Source organism: Arvicanthis niloticus, chromosome 6, assembly GCF_011762505.2.
Source record: "Arvicanthis niloticus isolate mArvNil1 chromosome 6, mArvNil1.pat.X, whole genome shotgun sequence".
Taxonomy (NCBI): Eukaryota; Metazoa; Chordata; class Mammalia; order Rodentia; family Muridae; genus Arvicanthis; species Arvicanthis niloticus.
Genome location: NC_047663.1, coordinates 36,012,868 through 36,033,226, shown reverse-complemented (window position 1 = coordinate 36,033,226; position 20,359 = coordinate 36,012,868). Strand labels below are relative to the sequence as shown.

The 20,359-nt window shown below is 38.1% G+C and overlaps 1 protein-coding gene across 1 annotated transcript in view; it reads right to left on the bottom strand.

Annotated features, from left to right (window-relative positions):
* The window catches only part of Brip1 (BRCA1 interacting DNA helicase 1), a 128,558-nt gene that overhangs the window by 8,943 nt on the left and 99,256 nt on the right, over positions 1–20,359 (bottom strand). The window contains exons 17-18 of the mRNA XM_034507581.2: positions 12,255–12,367; positions 9,017–9,099 (exon numbers count right to left, since the gene is read on the bottom strand). Coding sequence (XP_034363472.1) covers positions 9,017–9,099; positions 12,255–12,367 — 196 coding nt within the window. The remainder of the gene's footprint in view (positions 1–9,016; positions 9,100–12,254; positions 12,368–20,359) is intronic.

Sequence of the window (20,359 nt, the reverse complement as noted above, 5' to 3'; positions counted from 1 at the left end):
CTGGGAAATGGGCAAACCGCTCTCAAGTGCATGTTCTTCTGAATGTGTGCTGCTTTCACAGTACTGCCAAGTTGAATCACTGTAAGTTGGGAAATGTCTGTATTGCTCAGGTGAGAATAGCTGAGGAACATGACAAATTCAGTTTCATCAGAATTGGGCCAGCACTATGACTCCATGGTGTGATGTAAGTGCTGTGCAAGCCTGGTGACCCGAGTCCAACCCCTGGGGCCCATGTAAAGGTGGAAGAGAACCGACTCTACCAAGTTGTCCCCTGGCATCTACAGATATAGCATGGTATCCTCACTAACACTACACCATATATGCTCTTATACAGTAATAATGAATAAAATAAAAATTCAAAACCCTCAAAACCTGCCTATCAATACCATGCAGGATAAGAAGTTATAAATAACACAATTTTCCATGCCATCTATCAAAATTTGGTTCCTTTTCCAAAAATGAATTCCAGATTCCAGTCTCAAAGGTGTGTGTGTGTGTGTGTGTGTGTGTGTGTGTGTGTGTGTCCTTTCTTCTACTCGCCCCTTAAACTTCTCTGGAAGTGAAGAAGTAACTCTGTCCTGAGAAAATCATGTCTATGCACATTGTTATTTATTTACACAATAGTGAATGAAAGAGATATGGTTTGATCAGGGACATGTTATAAGGATATATGAAACTGTATAAAGTGAATCATATTAAAAGCTTAAGGTGTTTTGTAGTATGGTTCATTTTACATCAAAATAAAAAATATTTCGATTTAAAAATACCTGGATTATCATAAAATAAATGTTTCCTGGATAATGCTGCAAAAAAAAGGGACACTGTCTTTTTTTTAAACAATTAGGCTTCTAAAATCCATCTGTCTGTCTATTCACATGTGATATACACGTATGAACGTGCTAGTGTGCTCATGAAGGTCCGAGGCTGATGTTGGGTGTTTTCCTGTTGTCCACCTTATTTTTTGAGACAAGGTCTCTCCTCACTGAACTTAGAGCTCACAGTTTTGGCTACACTGGTTGGCCAAGCAAGTCCCCAAGATCTGGTTGTTCCCTTCCCCGCACTGTATCACAAATGAATGCAACTGAACCCGGCTTTTACATGTGTGCTGAGAATCTGCACTCAGGTCTGCAGGCTTGAACAGCAAGCATTTTATCCACTGAGCCGTGGATAATTTTCCTGGCCCTGCAGCAAATTGCTTAAAAAGACACCATGGCATCATAAACTTCAAGAAGATAAAACAAGGCTGCATGTAACCTAAATTATTATATTGTGACCTCAAGTATAGTTCTTTCTTTTAAAAAGAGATTTATTTATGTATAAGAGTGCTCTATCTTCCTGTATGTCTGAATGACAGAACAGGACATCAGATTCCATTCTAGATGGTTCTGAGCCACCATGTGGTTGCTGGGAATTGAACTCAAGGACCTCTGGAAGAGCAACCAATGCTCTTAACCACTGGGATATCTCTTTAGTCCTCAAGTATATTTCTTTGGCATTCTTAAAATAGAATTTTTCCAAGTTACCTATTTATGAAAACAGAATTTAAACAAAAATTGTCATTAAAGTAATTTAAAGTTAATATTACCAAAGTATGAAAATTATTTTATAATTTATAAATATCTAAAAAAGAAATTAAAATAACCTAGAAATTGGGAAATACTTGATTCTAAAACATTAACAAAACTGAGCTATGAAATAAAAATGTGAGTATTTTTTAAAAAAGCACTCACACTAACTTTATTTTGAAAAAAATATATAAAATAAAAATGTGAAATTCTCTGAAACTGGAAAATTATAGTACTATAGTTTCCTCATTTTGACTTTTTTATAATCAGAGAAAATCTTTTCAGCACAAGATGTCTTTGCTGGTCTCTGAAAACTTGCAGGGTCTGAGCTCCACCTACTGACTAAACACCAGTACTTGTGTTCTTGTTCTTAGGCTTAGTCTGAGGTGCTGCTTTGTTTAAGACACAAAAAAGTAGGGGGAAAACTCTAAAAGCAACACAGCTCCTTGACAGCAAGTATATTTCTGGTACTGACTGAATAGACTGTCACTGCTGGATGAAAACCATAGGCATGTAATATCTGTTAAATAACCACCCACTTACCTGCCCATTGGCATTGTATCTCCTTTTAGGAACTACTTGCTCTGATTAACATGAACTTAATTTTGTGTGTATATGTATGGTATATGTGTGTGCACAACTTCATGTAAGCCTATATGTGTGGACACTGGAGAGTGTTCTCTATTTTATGTTTTGAGACAAGGTGTCTCCCTGAATCAGAAGCTTGCTGGTTTGGTCACATTGCCTGGCCAGCAAGTGCTAGAGGCTGCAACAATCTGCTTGCCTCCTTCCCTGCAGCATGGGAGTTAGAAGTGCTCCCCTGCATCAGGCTTTGATGTGGGTGCTGGAGACTAAACTCTGGTGCTAAAGATGCGTTACAAGCACTTACCAACTGAGCTATCTCCCTATCCCTTTAAGTAAACTTCAGAAGAATAGAAACATATTTAAAGAAACAAGAAATAAATATAATAGAAAACTTGGAAATAAATCAATCAAGCAGCCAAAAGAGATGTACTTACATAAGCAAAAAAGTTTAGTATTTTTTGAAAAATTCATTTCTGAGGAAGAATCTTTTCTTTGACAATGGTAAATAAAACATTGCTACATTATTAAATTATATATCACATTCTATAAAACTGAAAAATAATAATTTGTTTAATAGTTGATGACTATAAAAATTCTCATTCATAAAGAATTTTTCCAAACATGAGATTTCAACGATTAGTTTTCCAGTTAGTAAGAATTGTTCATGTTTGATCTCATGATTCAAATGTTCATTCCAACTATTAATCTTTAAAAATGAAGCTATAGAAGTCTGGAGAGATGGCTCAGTCAATAGAGTGCTTCTTGACAAATGTGGAGACCTGAATGTGGTCCTCAAAACTCATAACAAAGCTGAAAGTGATGGCACACACTTGTAATTGCAGTGCCGAGGAAGTAGAAACAGACAGATCCCTGGGACTCGCTGGCTGGCTAGTCTAGCCAAATGAGCATGCCCAGGCCAGTGAAATCTTATTTCAAAAAACAAGCTGATGGCTTCTGAGTAACCACAGCTGAGGCTGACATCCACACACATGCACACACACATTTGTATCCCCATGTACACACATACACACGCACACACTCATGTATGCAAGTAATAAAAATAGAAGCTATAAAATACAAAAGATTTATGATGGCAGAACAGGAAACCCCAGATCCTACGTACCTCCTATAGAAACATGGATTCAATAATTCATGGACTAAATCCCTTTATGAGAAATCCAGAAACGAGTTAAAAAGTTCTGGAACCTAGGCTAGCACAAAACCAGCTGCATCAACACAGGCAGGCAAATGTGTGGAACCTTCTCACCATAGTCCCAATCTTGGCACAGAGCCATGGAGTGACGTCCCTGGAAATAAGACTGGACTAGCCCCAACAGTCTGAGGTGTTTGCCTCTGTTCTGTCTGTCTTGAAATGCTGACATGAACAGGCAGACATTTGCCTGTTGTCTCATGCATGGAGACAACTAAGAACAAAAGAGCTGGCAGCAGACTGTTGTTCCAGAAAGTGTACAGGAGACAGGCTGCTACAGCCCAGCAGTACCTCAGGAAAAAGACTAGTGTATCAGGGATGTTGGCTTTTCAAAGAACTGCCTAGGACTAGATTGTTTTAGTCATTAGGGAGCACAGCCTTATATAATACAGAGGCCACTGAGAACAAAGGAGTTGTCTGAGGAGCACGGTGCTGCTTAAGAGGCCTCACAACACAAGAGGCAGACAAGCATGTACAAGAGTTCTGATATCTGGGGAGATGAAAAGGGCAAAGAAAGAAACTAGTCATCTGATTAGGTATCCACACAGGCATGTCCAGAGAAAGTAGATCCAAATAAAAGATCCAAAAGCTACCAGATGCCTAGCAGGGCTGATGAGTGAAGGTCTGAGAGGTGACTGATATTTTACCAAATGTGTAGAGACCAATACAACATTACAAAGACACATGGAACATAGCTCCATCACAGGAATAAGCTAACCATGAAAAGGATTAGAGCAGGAGAGAGGGGAGAGGGAGTAAGAGAGTGCATATGAGAATTAATCATCACAGAGAAAGAGTGAAAAAAGCAAAACAAAAAAAGAACCAAATTCTGGAGCAGAAATGTTCACTCACTAGAGGGCTCACTCTCGGATTTGATCAGGCAGAAGATAAACCTTAGCAACTCTAAGATCACCTGAAATTACATAAAGGAGCAAAAATGAAAGAAAAAAATGAAGCAAGCCTAAGGGAGTTAGGGATAACCACTAAGCAAACCAGAGTGTGTATTTTGGGACTCCTGGAAAAGGTGTAACAGTTAGAAAGTTCATTTATAAAAAGGTGAAAAGATCAGGAATGAGTCTAACCTTGGCTACAAGTTTAAAGTCAGTCTAAGATGCTTGAAGCCCTAAAAACAAAGCAAAACAAAACAAAATAAAATACATGCACATGCCTTTAATGAGAGCATTCTGGATGTAGAGATAAATAGATCTCTGAATTTGAGGCCAGCCTGGTCTACATAGTAAGTTCTGGGCTGGCTAGGACTGTAGAGAAAGAGCCTGTCTCAAAACAACAAAAACAAAACGTTTAGTGATGCAAAATGGCTTTGTGCTTTGTAATGCTTGTGCTTGGAAAGCCAAGGTAGACAAACTGTCACAAGTCCAGGGCCACCTGGAGTACACACTGAGTTCTAGGTCAGCTTGGTACACAGGGTAAGGCTCTGTCTTAAAAGGAGCAATAAAATAAAATAAAATAAAATAAAATAAAAGACTTACAATCAAATTGTCTAAGGAAAAAGCAAAAGAAAATTTAAAAGTAACATGAGAAAAAGCAAGTAAAGTTCCAAAGACTGTCTGGACTTCCCAGGAGAAGGCTCACAGGCTACAAGGGAATGAGATGATACATCAAAGTGCTGGAAAGAAAAGTATCTGACAGAACTGTCCATCAAACTGCAGGTGAGACAAAGACTTTCCCAGATTAACAAAGGCTGAGGGAATTCAGACTAGATCTTTATAACTGGTAAAGGGAACACAGTTGTGCATGAAAGTGCAGCTTGCCAGTGAAGGTAAATGTAGAGATGGTTAGCAAATACCTAAGTACAGTAATAACACCTCCTCCCTCTTTTCCAGTGCTGAGGATTGAACCCAGGACCCATCTATGCTAGGCAAGTAGGTGATCACTGAGCTACATCCAAGCATCACAAATCACTTAATTTTGGCAGAATCTAAAAGATAAAAGTATAAAAAATAATTACTATAAAATTTGTAGATAGATACAAATATAAAAGGGGAATTTGTTTGTTGTTTGCTTGTTTGTTTCTTTTCCCTTTCTTGAGACAGGGTTTCTCTGTGTATCCCTGACTGTCCTGGATCTCACTCAGTAGAGCAGGCTAGCCTCGAACTCAGAGATCCTCCTGCTTCTATTTCTATTCTATTTCCTGAATGCTGAGATTAAAGGTGTGCCCCACAACTGCCCAGCTAAATTTTTTTTGTTTTGTTTTGTTTTGTTTTTTTGAGACAGGGTTTCTCTGTGTAGTCCTGGCTGTCCTGGAACTCACTCTGTAGACCCAGGCTGGCCTCGAACTCAGAAATCCGCCTGCCTCTGCCTCCCAAGTGCTGGGATTAAAGGCGTGCGCCACCACCGCCCAGCTAAATGGGTAATTTTTAACTTTAACATAAACATTGGTGAAAGGAAAGTAAATTTTGGGGCTGGGGAGACAGCTCAGTGGGTTAAATACACTTACCATACAACAGTGAGGAACTGAGTTTTAATTCTCAGAACCCAGGTGAAAGCCAGAAGAGCAATCCCAGTACTCTTACAGGAATAATGGGAGGCAGAGATAGGAGAATCCCCTGGAGTCCTTGGTCCAGCTAAACTGGTATACACAGTGAGAGACTTTGCTTCAGACAAAGTAGAGGTGAGGACAGATATCTCAGGGTGTACTCCAACCTCCACATATGAATGTCATGTGAGTGCCCACATTCATACAGGAACACACCATCCCCCTTCATATACACTGTACACACATACACACACGCAAATGTTTAGTAAAGTGGCAAGTGTTGTGCAGCACTTTCCTCAGAAATAAAACCTTCTGCCTTAGAGGGAAGCTCATTAATATACAGCATGTTCTAAAGCAGTGGTTCTCAACCTTCCAAATGCTATGACCCTTTAAATATAGTTCCTCATGTTGTAGTGACCCTCAACCATAAAAATATTCTCATTGTTATTGTTATAAATTATAAATATCTGATGTGCAGGGTTATCTGATATGCGATCCCTGTAAAAGGGTCTTTGGACCTCCAAAGTGCCCCACAGGTTGAGAACTGCTGTTTTAAAGGGAGGTAAAACATTTCTATCCATTCTAGAAGCAAACAGTTCAAAGGCTTCTGGAAGTTCCTGAAACTGACTGGGTATACCAGTTTCCTCCTTCTCTAAGTGTATATAAGCAGTAAGAACTATTGAAAAATTCTCTCAGACCAGCCAAGCTGCCTGGAAGGGGAAGAGACCAGCTAAGCTGCCCAATCTGCTTGGAAGAAGTTCAGACCAACTTAGCCACCTGGAAAAGGCATTCTCCAGTCTGTTGAGCTGCCTATGGACTGAGCAGTAAGTTCCTGGTTTCTAGCCTTTGTCAGCGGTCATCCATGTACGGGTGGGCTTTTGGTGATGCAGTTGTTTTTGGGTAATTCCCAACCTTGTAAATAACCTAAGTAAACTCAATGGCTCACTAGATTGGACTTTGGTGGTATCCTTACTTTTGTCTATTGTAGGTTCCCTATCTGGGGTGAGGAGATGTTTGTTCATGTCTTCCTTAGAATAGTGTCACACAACAGCAGGATACATAACTAACAGACAAAACTGTAGCTTTTCCTGATGCAAGTAACAAACATGCTTGTAAGCCTGGTATACCAAGGACAGAAGTAGAGAGACAAGAATTTCAGGTCATCATAAATTATATAAAGTAAATTCTAGACCAGTCTGAGTTACATAGCAAGATCCTATCTCAAGCAAGCAAGCAAGCAAGCAAGCAAGCAAGCAAGCAAGCAAAAAAAAAAAAAAAAAAAAAAAAAAACCCAAAATAAAGATTTCCAGGTAAGGCCCAATGGTATACACCTATAATCACAACACTGAGGAGGTTCATGCAAGACAAATTCAAGTTTAGGTCAGGCTGGGCTATATAACAAACTTTTAGGCAGCTTTGGCTCCCTAACAAGGTATTGTCTCAAAAAACTGTGGGGTCTAGGAGTCATCCCACAAACCACACAAACACCGATCTCAGTCAGGCAGGGATGGTTTATTGAATCTAAAGACTGATCACCAATGCAATACCTCAGGCACAAGAGCTCAAAGCTTGCACTGGAAACTTCTCAGGGACAGCTTATAGAGGCTAAAACTACAAAACCCACAATGAGCACGTATGCAGGTGGTGGAGTGTTGCCTGGTGGTCAGCCCTTGATTCAAGCTATTTTTGACATAACAGTTCATGTTGACCCTTAACTTGGTGGGTCCTATGTAAAGCTTATAGTTGTAGAATGTCTTAAGATTAACAAACCTCATAACATAGAGAACGTAACAGGGTATGTGGTCAGCATGACTCTGCTCTGAGTCAAGTTATTTTTTGTGTCCCTAATTGGCAGGCATATTATAGCAACAATATGAAATACCTGGCAGGCATGGAACAAAATGGCTACAGCTATGCTGGGGCTGAGGGAGCCTCAACACAAACCAAAAAGAAAGATGCTGGGAAAGCAGGACATGCAAACAAATGAAATGGGATCGATTTATTTATTTATTTATTTGTTTATTTATTTATTTATTTAGTTTTTTGAGATAGGGTTTCTCTGTAGCCCTGGATGACCTGAAACTCCCTTTGTAGATTACTTGAACTCACAGAGCTATGCCTGCCTCTACTTCCCTAGTGCTGAGATTAAAGGTGTGCACCACCACTAGATCTTTATTCTTTTTTTTTTTTTTTTTTTTTTTTTTTTTTGGATTTTCAAGACAGGGTTTTTCTGTGTAGTCCTGGCTGTCCTGGAACTCACTCTGTAGACCAGGCTGGCCTTGAACTCAGAAATCTGCCTGCTTCTGCCTCCCAAGTGCTGGGATTAAAGGCATGTGCCACCACTGCCTGGCTAGATCTTTATTCTTAACCACTCACAAAAAATTTACTTAAAATGTATTCTGAATTAAGTCTAAGCCTGACACTGTAAAAATCATAGAAGAAAAAGAAATCTTCAAAATATTGTTCTTTATAGACATCTGTTGCTCTAGAGCTTACATAGGATCCAGTGACCTCATTCTTAAATATGATAAACAAGAGTCGCTGGGCGGTGGTAGTGCACGCTTTTAATCCCAGCACTTGGGAGGCAGAGGGCTAGCCTGGTCTACAGAGTGAGTTCCAGGACAGCCAGGGCTACACAGAGAAACCCTGTCTCGAAAAAAAAAAAAAAAAAAAAAAGTGTCCACTTGCCCATGTTTGCAAGTATGTAGTCCTCAATGTCACAGGTAGGAGCAACTGACATGCCCACTTAGAGATGGACAGAGAAATGCACTCAGCACACACTGTACTATGCAGCCAAGAGATGGACAGGGAAATGTACCCTGCACACAATGTGCTATTCAGCCAGAGACAATGAAGAAGTCCTGTTGGATACTTCAAGTTGGAGGAACCTTGAGGATGGTGTACTAAGTGAAACATGATAGTCACAGAGGCACAACTGCAGACCTCAACTTTACTTGAGTCACTGAAGTTGCTGAACTCAAAGGAGAAATGGTGGTTGCTACTATATTGGGGAGGGCGAAATGTGGTATTTACAGTCAGTATTATATTACAGACAATATGTATCACACAATAAGCAGATGTCATGTGGCTTTTTCTATTTAAACCACTAAGGAAAAACAAAGCCTATTAGTCATTTTGACTTTAAACTGAGACTCTTACCCGATATATAGCGCTTTGGATTGTTATTGAAACGATCATCCACTAGAATAAGAGCTCCCCAGTCATTTTTGTGTCGAATACACCTACAAAAAAGGAGAAAATAACATGTGTATGAAATACTGAAAATAAAGCCAGATTTCCAGAGGAAAAAAATCAAGAATATTTATTAATTAAGAAAATGGTATATCAGCTATGTGCCACTAATCAATTCAGTCTGTTAAGTCATCTAGTCACTCAACTGATTTTCAGTATTAAAGTCTGATGATACTTCTGACTGCCGTTCTCGCTTCTCACTCTTTGTTGTTTGATGTTTTTACTCCTTCACTGAGATGAGATTTTGAGAGAATGAAGATAATAAATGTTTAACTTTTACAGTTAAAAAATTTTAATTTCATGTGACATTCTTCTTTCACATTAATTTAATGTAAGCTACAGGTTCCAGGACAACAGATCATATAACACAAGTCAGAGTAGGAAGAAGTTATATACTGTCACCACTACAAAAGGGTGATGAAAATCCAACAGGAAGCCAGGGAAATCTATTTGGGTTCACTTTATGTCTAAAGTGGCTTTTGATAGAGGTATTTAAGTTAACAAAACATTTAAGAGAAAGAAGATTTCATTTTTTCCACTGTTTTCAAACTGGCTTGCTCAAATGAATCACAACCACTTGAGAAATGATATTATACTTTAAGTAAAGCAGACTAGTGAGAAAACACTTACTTGTGACTTGGTTGTTAAACCATCTGGTATATTTCAGAAGGCTATTGTTATATTTCACAGACTTTATTACTCCAGATAATTATAATGTCCATTGTAGCATTTTAAAAAGGTAACAAGAAGGGGTTGAGGAGATAACTCAGTTGGTAAAATGCTTATGGGACAAACACAAGAACCTAAGCTGAGATCCCTAGGACTTATATCAAAGTCAGGATGTTAGCACACTCCTGTAACCCCAGGGCTGGGTTGGGCTGGGATGGGGTGGGCAGAGTCAAGAACATCTTGGAGTTCTCTGGCTAGTAGGTCTAAATAACTCTAAGTTACGCTCCAAATTCAATGAGCGACCCCATCCATACAGTGGAGAGTGACAGAAGAAGACACCGAATGTCAACCTTTGGCCTCTACATGGGCACATACCCCACACTCCTCCCCATATACACACGCGGCATTAACACAGTTGGTTTCTGTTTACTTCAGCTTTTCCATATGTGTCTTGTAAGAGTGCTTCAAACTATAAACACCATTATATCAATTAGCACACATGAGCTTTATCAAATGACATAAAACATTCATTTGATTGTTTTTTCATTAAAAAGCTTTTTATTATTAAAAGTATATGCTCGGGCCGGGCGGTGGTGGCGCACGCCTTTAATCCCAGCACTTGGGAGGCAGAGGCAGGCGGATTTCTGAGTTCGAGGCTAGCCTGGTCTACAGAGTGAGTTCTAGGACAGCCAGGACTACACAGAGAAACCCTGTCTCAAAAAACCAAAAAAAAAAAAAAAAAAAAAAAACCAAAAAAAAAAAAAAAAAGTATATGCTCTTTGTGAAAAATTGTCATTTGTTGATAGTGTCCCTGAAAATCAATAAAATGACAATATAATTAATAAGATACCAAAGGCATAGTATTGTATGTTGACATTTGAAATGCATGCCTTTTGTGGTACTTTGCAGAACAGAGGCGAAACAGCAAACCTTTATTTCATCATTTGAAAAGCAAATCAGAAGCATCCATGCCAAACTGAGACACAGGAGGTTGCTGAGAATGCAAGTGTGAACACATGATGGGAAGGGACACAAATACATAAACAAGCTATTACCTGATGATGAGATATACGCTACAATAGGAAAACGTACACAGTCTCATGTGTTTGCTAGGGTATAGATAACTCTAGGTAAAGAAATAGAAGGCACCCACACAGGACATGACTTCAACGGTTGCTATGCCACATGAACAGTGTGGAAGTTGATGTGTCAAGGCAGAAAGACAAGTCAGAATAGGATAGGTTTAATCATAATGTATTCATGTTTAATGGCGAAAATTTTAGAGAAGAGAGGTAGGGAATATGGATGAAAAAGCAAGTCTGTAGTTTCAAAAGTGCAGATGGGGCTACTATGTGAAGGACTACTTAACTATGTGAGTTAGCAACATAACTTAGTTTCAGATTAAAGTTTGAAATTAAACCAAGAAAATTAAATTACAAAGTTCCAATTTGCATTGTTATTAGTGTTCTCAACTGAAGAACCAAATGTGATCATATGTACAAGGAGTTTACAAATCATAAAGAATGCAAATGGAACTTGAACTTCACAAGTCTTCCTGAAGCTCAGGTGTTATTTATACTAAAGTTAAAAAAAAAAAAAAATCAATGGAGGTAAGAATACCAATTTTTATAAAAATAAGTATAACAAGTATAACAAAAATTTTTAAATCTATATCAAGCTTTCCTAGAAACTATTAGCTGAATATTGTAATTTCAAACAAAAACAGGTAGTCATCAGGAAGAGAAAATGAGATCCTTCAAGAAAAATGTGCAGTATGACTGGGTGCCAAAGAAACGGACCGCCCAGATAGGACAGGCAGCCGTGCAGCAGCTTCACAATGTAATTGATTTGAAGAGAGCACACAAAGTCCTGGCATTGTGAGTGGCATGAGTGATGTGTTCCAGGAATTAACCTACCCGATGTCCTGTGTCATTGGCTTCATATAAATGAATATAAACACAATCTTGTCATTTTTGTGCAATGTGAGTGCACACACCACATGAGAAAAATCTTTTCTAGATCTGTTTGGTTCAGATAAGGGTTAGTTACAGATCTCCTGCTGGACTCTGAATATGTGTGTTACACTGTCCTCCTGTCAAGGATTGCTTCTTTTATTTGAATTACCTGAACAGCTTCACTGGAAAACAAGTTTGCATGGATAATTATAATGTCACATACACAGAACACTAATCTTTAAACTGGTTTGCAAAAATCTACTTTGTGTTTATAAACTGGAAGCTTATGTCCTATAATAAAACTTATTTTTGAGATGATAATTTAAAAAGTTATTCCACAGGCTGGGAATAATAACAATGTCTCAGTTGGCAAAGTGCTTGCCACAGTTCTGAACTCCTATTTCTGACACATAAGTAAAATTTTATCACATTGATTTTTAAAAGTAGCAAAGGTTACTTCCTCTTCTTGGGCACAGACAAAGCCACAGAAGTGATACTGTAATCCACCTTAATTTACTCACCTGCCTAGAGCCTGATTCAAGGCTCTGTATGCTTGGATTTCATACCACTGACGGCCAGGCAGAAGACCTTTCAATTGTGAGTGGTGGTCATTGTACTGTCGTTTTAGTTCCACCTGGTAGTTTAAATATTAAAAAGTGTATACATAAGTAAAGCTTATTTTAAACATCGTATGAACATCTAACATTTTAAATTATATTTAGGGTATTTTGTTTTGCACATCTTGAGTTTTTCAGCTTATTCAAGTCTTATTTATTCTTACATTTCCACGGCTCTCTCGAATATGAGAGCACAGGAAGACCCACACATTCTCAGTGTGTAAGTTCTAGCAACTGTACAGTCTGCCACCATCCCAACACTGCTATCTTTTCAGTTGATTGCCTTCTATTGGCAAGTCTGTGGCAGCCACAGAGTTGCTTGTTTTTGGCTTTTCTGAAATTTCAAATAAATGTTATTAGACAGTATATATTTGTTTGTATCTATACAGACTACAGATTACTTTGGGAATTCATCCATATTAAAATACATAAATGAAACACATATTCTATTTATTTATATATCCAATATACACAGTGGTGGTTTGAATGAGAATAACCCCCAGAGGCTCATATATTTGAATGCTTCCTTACCAGGGAGTGGAATGTTTGAAACATTTAGAAAAATTAGGTGGTATTACCTTGTTAGAGAACTGTATCATGGGAGTGTGGGCTTTGAGGTTTCAAAAGCCCATACCATTGGGAGGCAGAGGCAGGCAGATTTCTGAGTTCGAGGCCAGCCTGGCCTACAGACTGAGTTCCAAGACAGCCAGGGCTACACAGAGAAACCCTGTCTCGAAAAACCAAAAGAAAAAAAGGAAAAAAAAAAAAAAAAAAAAAAAAAAAAAAAAAAAAAAAAAAAAAGCCCATACCAGACCCACTCTCTCTGCTTATGGATCAGGATATAACTCTCAGCTACTCCTCCAGCACCACAGCAGCCTGCTGTCATGTTCCCTGCCATGATGATAATGGACTAAGCCTTTAAAACAGTAAGCAGGTTCCCAGTTAAATGTTTTCTTTTAAAAGAGTTGCACTGCTCATAGTCTTTTCACAGAGAAAGAACAGTGACTAATACACACACTATGCTACTTATGTTTTATTTTAGTCTCATGATTTTTGCCTTTTTGAAAACATTTTTTATTGAATCTTTGTGAATTTCACATCATGCAACCCAATCCCACTCATCTCCCCGTCCCCCCATGTCTGCCTTCCACCTCTGTAACCTCTCTCCTTAGATAGAACAAAACTCATCTTGTGGTGGAAGCTTCACTTGTAAATGTTCACTGCAATGAGTCATTGGTCTGCTTCAAGGCCTCTAGCTTCTGCTACACTTTCTGTATCTTTATCTACCTTTATCTATCTTGTATCTATCTTTACTAGGACTCCTCTGAGTATTCTGTTGCTGCCCAGTGTCACAGAGATCTTGCAGCATTGGGTTCTGTAAGACTCCGTGTGCAGTTCATAGATGAAGACATAGGGGTAGGCTAACTCAAAGTTCTCGACCTGGGCCTAGATGGCAGCTGACTTGGTCTGTCTACCAGCTCTCTTGTATCCATGATGCGAGGGCCAGCTCTACTGAGTTATCCAGATGAAGGGTGAGGACAACACTGTTGTCTGTGACAACCAGTAAGGGGCAGGACTGGCTCACTTGTACCCCTTCTACCAGGGTCAACTCTCCCACACTTCCAGGATAAGGGGTGGGGTGAGTTCTCTCATGCCCCCAGGGAGGCTCACTTATGTCAGCTCTAGAATTGAGCAGACATATTAAGCGGTGGATCTCCACTCTGCAGATACTATCCTTCCTGGACTAGGATGTAGTTCTGGGAGTCACAGCGACTCACATAGCAGTCAGTTTTCTCAAAGGAAGAAGGCAGAGGTCCTCTGGCACTTGCATTTGTTACTGGATTTATTGATGGACAGTGTAATTCACTGTTTCCCAAGAAGCAAGAACAACAGCTGCCTTTGTGTCTCCAGTTTCGCCTCTTTTCAGAGCACATAAACCGCTTGGCTTTTCTTTGTTTTTTTTCATCTCTCCACCACCTATTTGCTCACTTCTTTCTCTTCCATCACTCTTCCACATACTTGTGTATTTACATTGCCCTTGGAGGCCATAGAGGGCATTCAATTCCCTGGACCTGGAGCTACAGATGTTGTAAGTCACCATGTCAGTGCTGGGAATTGAACCCAGGTCCTCTGGAGGAGCAGCCAGTGCTCCTAACTGCTAAGCTATTATCTCCAGCATTTTGTGTTTCCATTTTTGTTTTTGGAGATTGCTTTAGACTAGTGGTTCTCAACTTCCTGAATGCTTCGACCCTTTAATACAGTTCCTTGTGTTGAGGTGACACCTCAGCCATAAAATTATGTCATTGTTTAATCATAACTGTAGCTTTGCTACTGATTTGAATTGCAGTGTAAACATCTGATATGCAGGACATCTAATATCCCGAGAGGGATTGCAATCTACAGGTTGAGAACCACTATTCTAGAATTTACAACACACATCTTAACAACACAATCTGCCTTAAAATAGTTATTATACTGCCTCACAAATGGCATGAATACACACTAGAATTTCATTTCTTTTTATGTATTTTATGCCATTTTTACTTTTATAAATACTATAAAACCATAACACATTCTTCTGATACTTTTAAACAATATCACTTATTTTAAATGTTTTTTTAAATTTTAGAATGTTTAGATTTACATAAAAGTCAAAAAAGTACAGAAATTTCATATGCTAAATTTCCCCCAATATTAGCACATTACATTACTATGGCATATACTTCAAATTCAGAAACAAGTATTGGAATAATACTTTAGTCTATCTGCTTTACTCATTTTTCACACTTTGCAGTAATAAATATCTGTGTGTGTGTGTGTGTGTGTGTCTTTAAATAATTACTCACATTTAAAACAATTAAACATTTAAAGTTTTTGGTACTTCTTGTTTTCTTCTATAGATTTAAGTTTCAAATGACAATAAAACATAATGACTCGTGTATGAAGATGTCATGGGTGGGATGGGAAAATCTATTACTCTGTATGTGAAACTAGACTACTTTAAAAAGGATTCTACCCATAAGTGGTGGTACATGCCTTTAATTCCAGCGCTAGGGAGGCAGAGGCAGACTGGTATCTGTGAGTTCCTAGCCAGCCAGGCCTACATTGTGAGACCCTACCTCTACATAAATAAATAAACTTAAAGGAAGAGAAACATTACTTAATACAGGTTGGCTAGCAATTAATTTTAGCCAGCCTTGTGTGTGTGTGTGTGTGTGTGTGTGTGTGTGTGTGTGTGTGTGTGTGTGTGTGTGTTATGGCAAAGGTCCTTTAATCTGTAACTCAGGCTGGCCTCACTCATGTTCTCTTTGCCTCAGCCTCCTGAGTGCTGGGATTATAAGCTACTTCTTCATTTTTGAGCAAAGAATTCCATGTTGACATTTTTTCTTTCAGTATGTGAAGATAACTAAGTTATTCCCTGACTAGTGTAGGTTTAGATAGAAGTCTGCTGATGTTCTCATCCTCTGTAAGATGTCTTGCTATTTTCTAGTTTTGTATTGAACTGTGGTGTACCTGTATGTGTCTTCTGCATGAGTGTAGGCTGAAGGATATGTGGGTTTATAGTTTCCATAACATTTAAAAAACTTTTAACCATTATTATAATTTTTTTATGTTTCCACACTTTCTCCTCTTCTTAGACTCTAATTACACAGTTATTATTCTACACTTTATACTACTCTACAATAACACTAGTGATTTTCTGTCAGCTATTCTAGTTTTTTTTTCCACTCTATACCTCGTTCTCAGTAATTTTTACTTCTGTGTTCAAGATTACTGATCTTCCTCAGACAGCACCTAATGAACCCAGTACAGTTTTTAATTACAATATATTTTTCCATATCTGGAATATTATAAAAGAAGCACTTTTAAAATATTTTATTTCTCTTTTCATCATGGTCATGTCTTTCTTCATCTTCTTTGACTATATGAAATATAAAACATAAGATACTTTACTGTTCTTATTTGCTGGCTTTAACATGTTATTTATGGTGTTTCTAGTGACACATTTTCTCTACACTTGAGGCTGTATTTTTCTCTTTGCTATCTGCTAATTTTTGACTGGATATTAGACACTGTGTATACTACATCAATGGATATTTACGTTTGTCCCAATATTTCAGTAGTGCTGGGTTTTCTTAGGTTTGAATAGGTTACTTGGAACCAGCTCATTCTTTTGAGCTTGTTTTCAGTGCAATGAGATAGTTTCAGAGTAGCCTAGCCTATGGTCTGGGGCTAATCTATCTCCAGAAAAAAATTAAGTGAAACTCTTCTATGTCCAATGTCTCACACATCATGAGCTGCCCTCCACTCAACGGCCAGTGAGAGCACTAGTCCCAGCTTTTTATAAAGCTAAGGAATTGTCCAACTAGTTTCTCTTATGTCAGGTGGTTTCCACTCCTGTCTGTGCCAATCACTATTCATGTGGTCTCTTTGTAGACGTGTGGCTTTCTCCCTATACAGTTCCATCCTCTCTGGTGACTTGCAAATTCTCACTGCCATGAAACCTTTCTCCTCACATCAGTGAGATTACTTAGCTCTGGCTTGTCCTTCCTACACGATGTATCCTAGCCTGGTATTGTGGTGCTCATTTTATTTTATATTTATTTGACCTAGTGTTGAATATCTAAAAATAGTGTTTCATCATAACATTTTCTAGTTTCTTAAGCAGGTGGGCATATCTAGTGTGTTATTCCCTCGAGACTGTATTTTATATTAAAAATTTTTACAGAAAAATTTGCCCATACACAAAGAGAATTGATACTCTATTCTCATAGAATTCTACTATGCAAACTGACAGTATCTTGTCTACCTTGCTCACTATGTAACCTTGTACATACTTTATAGTAAACTGCACAGAGTGATTGATAACTTTGCCATTTGAATCCCTCTCACCTACAAATGAAGACACTCTGGTTAGAAGAGTTACTGTATGTTTAAATAATTCTTCCTAGGATAGGAATTCAGACTCCAGTTTGTGTTATCATTAGAGGCTTGAAAGACAGGCTTCTGCAGTGTCTGAGAGTTTTTCATTATCCAAGTTCATATTTTGACCCCACTGCACAACATCACCAACAATAAATTCATTTCTTCAAGTTAAATTGTTAGGAAGGTTTTACCGAATGAGATAAAACAACTGTAAAGTTAGTTGTAAAAAAGCTATGCAATAACTACTGATGTATTTGTTCAGTTATATTTAAACACATACTTATTTAAGCAGTGTGATGAGAATATACCAATACAGGACCTGATAAATCGAACACCAGAATATAGAACAGGATCTGAAAACAGACCATCGTCTAACATTTGGCATAATGAGGGGCAATTTTCAATCAGTGAAGGAAAGATAAACTATTAAATACTGTTAGGTACAACGTCTGTAAAAGTGAAGAAACACGTAACTTTATTAAGTGTTTATATCTATATAAATGATACAAGGACTGCATCATTTATATAGATACATTTAAGACAATTTTAAAAACCTACAAATATTCTCAGGAAAACACAGTGAATTATTTATATAATCCCAAGGTGGGAAAGATCTCAATCCTAGCAAACCTACAAAACAGAAGCCACTGGGAAGTCTTAGCTTGGGTAATCTTGTCAGTCCCTGGCTGCAGTTCAACAGTGAGTGTTTAGAATGACTCACCCATGCTTTACCAGACAACACCTAACTCAGGTTAGGAATAAAAACGATGTACAAGGGGTCAAAGAATGCTTAGGGATGTTGTGATTGTCAGACTATGATAGCTCTAATTACTGGTTTAACTCCTTGACAGCCTTTTGAAATACCACAAAGGCTATGTGCTATGTTATCAATAAAGGCAATTCAAAGTAATGCTTATTCTAAATCAATCCCAACAAAGAATTTAAACCAAACTCTGACTAGGCCCTGAGGAAACAATATAAATATTGAATGTTTTTCTGAGATCTCAATAACAAATCAAATCACAGCGACACAAGTTCAAGATGACCAGATGTTAACTCAGTTGCCTATAAAAACAAAAATCAATATTATTTCAATACTCCTTAAAATCGCTATAATGTTCCATAATGTATAATATACAATTAAAAGTCACTAGAAAACATGACCCACATTAGAGAAGGAGGAAAAACGGGCAGTCAGCAAGAATATACCAGTTGGGAAGCATGGCGGCAGCTCTGAGAATGACAGACAAGGATTTCAAAGCAGCCATTGAAAACATATTTAAGTAACATAAAAACACATAATTTAGGGGGATGGTATCACAGCAGTTAAAAAAGCATTTACTGTTTTTTCAGAGAAACTGAGTTCAGTTTTCAGCACCCATACCAGGTAGTTTATAACCTCTTATAATTCCAATTTCAGGGGACCTGTCTACCTCTAATCTATGACTAGCACCTGCATACAAATGGCTCAAATAAACCTATGTGTATATGTATGTACACACACACACACACACACGCACACACACACACACACACACACACACAAATAAATCTTAAGAAAAAAAGACAGTTTAATTACTAAACTCTGGATAATCTTGGCAGAAGTGAAAATTTTTATTTTATTTTTATGTGTGTGTATGTATGCTGTATGTGTGTTGCAAACAGTGCGTATATGGGTTTGCACCTGTATTCATACATGCTCAGATCACAGCAAGACTCCAAGAGTCTTCCTCTAGTTCTCTATACATTATTGCCTTGTGACAGGGTCTCTTAATGAACTGAAGCTTGCCATTTAGGCTAGACTAGCTGGCCATATAGCTCTTAGCTCTTGGGATATGTTTGTCTCTACCTCCACAATGTTAAGATTACAGCTATAGGTTTCCATGCCCAGCTTTTTAGATGGATCTGGGGATTTAGACTTAGTTCCCATGCTTACAGAACAAGCACTCTTACCCGATGAGCCATCTCTTTAACCCTGGAAGTAGAAATTTTAGAAATTCAAATGGGAATGGTACAATTGAAAAATATGAAAAATATAGGAACAAAAAGAGGCAACGGTCAGCAAGCATATCAGTAAGAACAAAGTACTTACTGTACTGAAAAGACACTGTGTAAAAGAATCAGAGCCTGTCATTCAGTGGCAGTCTAAACAAACCACAGAGTTAAAATAGTACCAGTGCATTTAATATGCCACAGGCTGGCAGAGGGCAGCTCAGTGTGGAGTGCTTAGCTGGGATGTGTGAGGCTGTCGATTCAATGCCCAGTACTATTATCTTAGCCCCCAAGAGCCACAAAAGTCTCAATCGTTATATCATCCTAAAAATGCACTGCTTTTTTACATAACAAAAAATTCTCCTTAAAATAATTCAAGTTCAAAATATTCTAGTGGACAGCTGTTTCTCCATACTGATACATTCTAAGAAAATGGAGTCAACCAACCACTGATAGGAACTATCAGGGTGGGGGGGCCCCCTGTGGGAACCCCCCTGTGTTCAGGGCTATCCTGAACATTTGTAACTTTTGTCATCATTCCCTGAGTCATGCAGTAAAACAACTCTATAGCATTTACATTATACTAGGTATTGTGAATAATTCAGAGATGATTTAAGGTACACTGGAGAATAGGCATAGATTAGACACAACAGTATGCTATTTTATACAGGAAACTAACCATATGAATATGGTCTTTTCTCTGTGTTTTCTGGAATCAATCTGCCACAGATGCTGACAGGTGACTGACTGTAATACAATTTCAGAATTTTTATACTAATTGAGTGTAGAAAAAGCAGAAAGCTAGTCTGAAGTAGCTCTTAAGAATGCCACAGAAAATATTTTTTAAAAAGCAATGAAAGGATGAAAATTGAAACAGTGCAGGAAAATTATGGAAACTGAAACATTGAATTTAGTTAAACATATGCAATTTGGGCTGGGTATATGCTGTTTGTTCTAGAGAATAAGAATGTAAAGTGAGGTAAAAATGTTTTCTGCCTGACAAGAACTTAAATAAACAGAAAAGACTGTAAGTACAAATGGCTATCAAATAAATATGCTAAGATATTAACGTCAGCTACAGTGTATGGAAG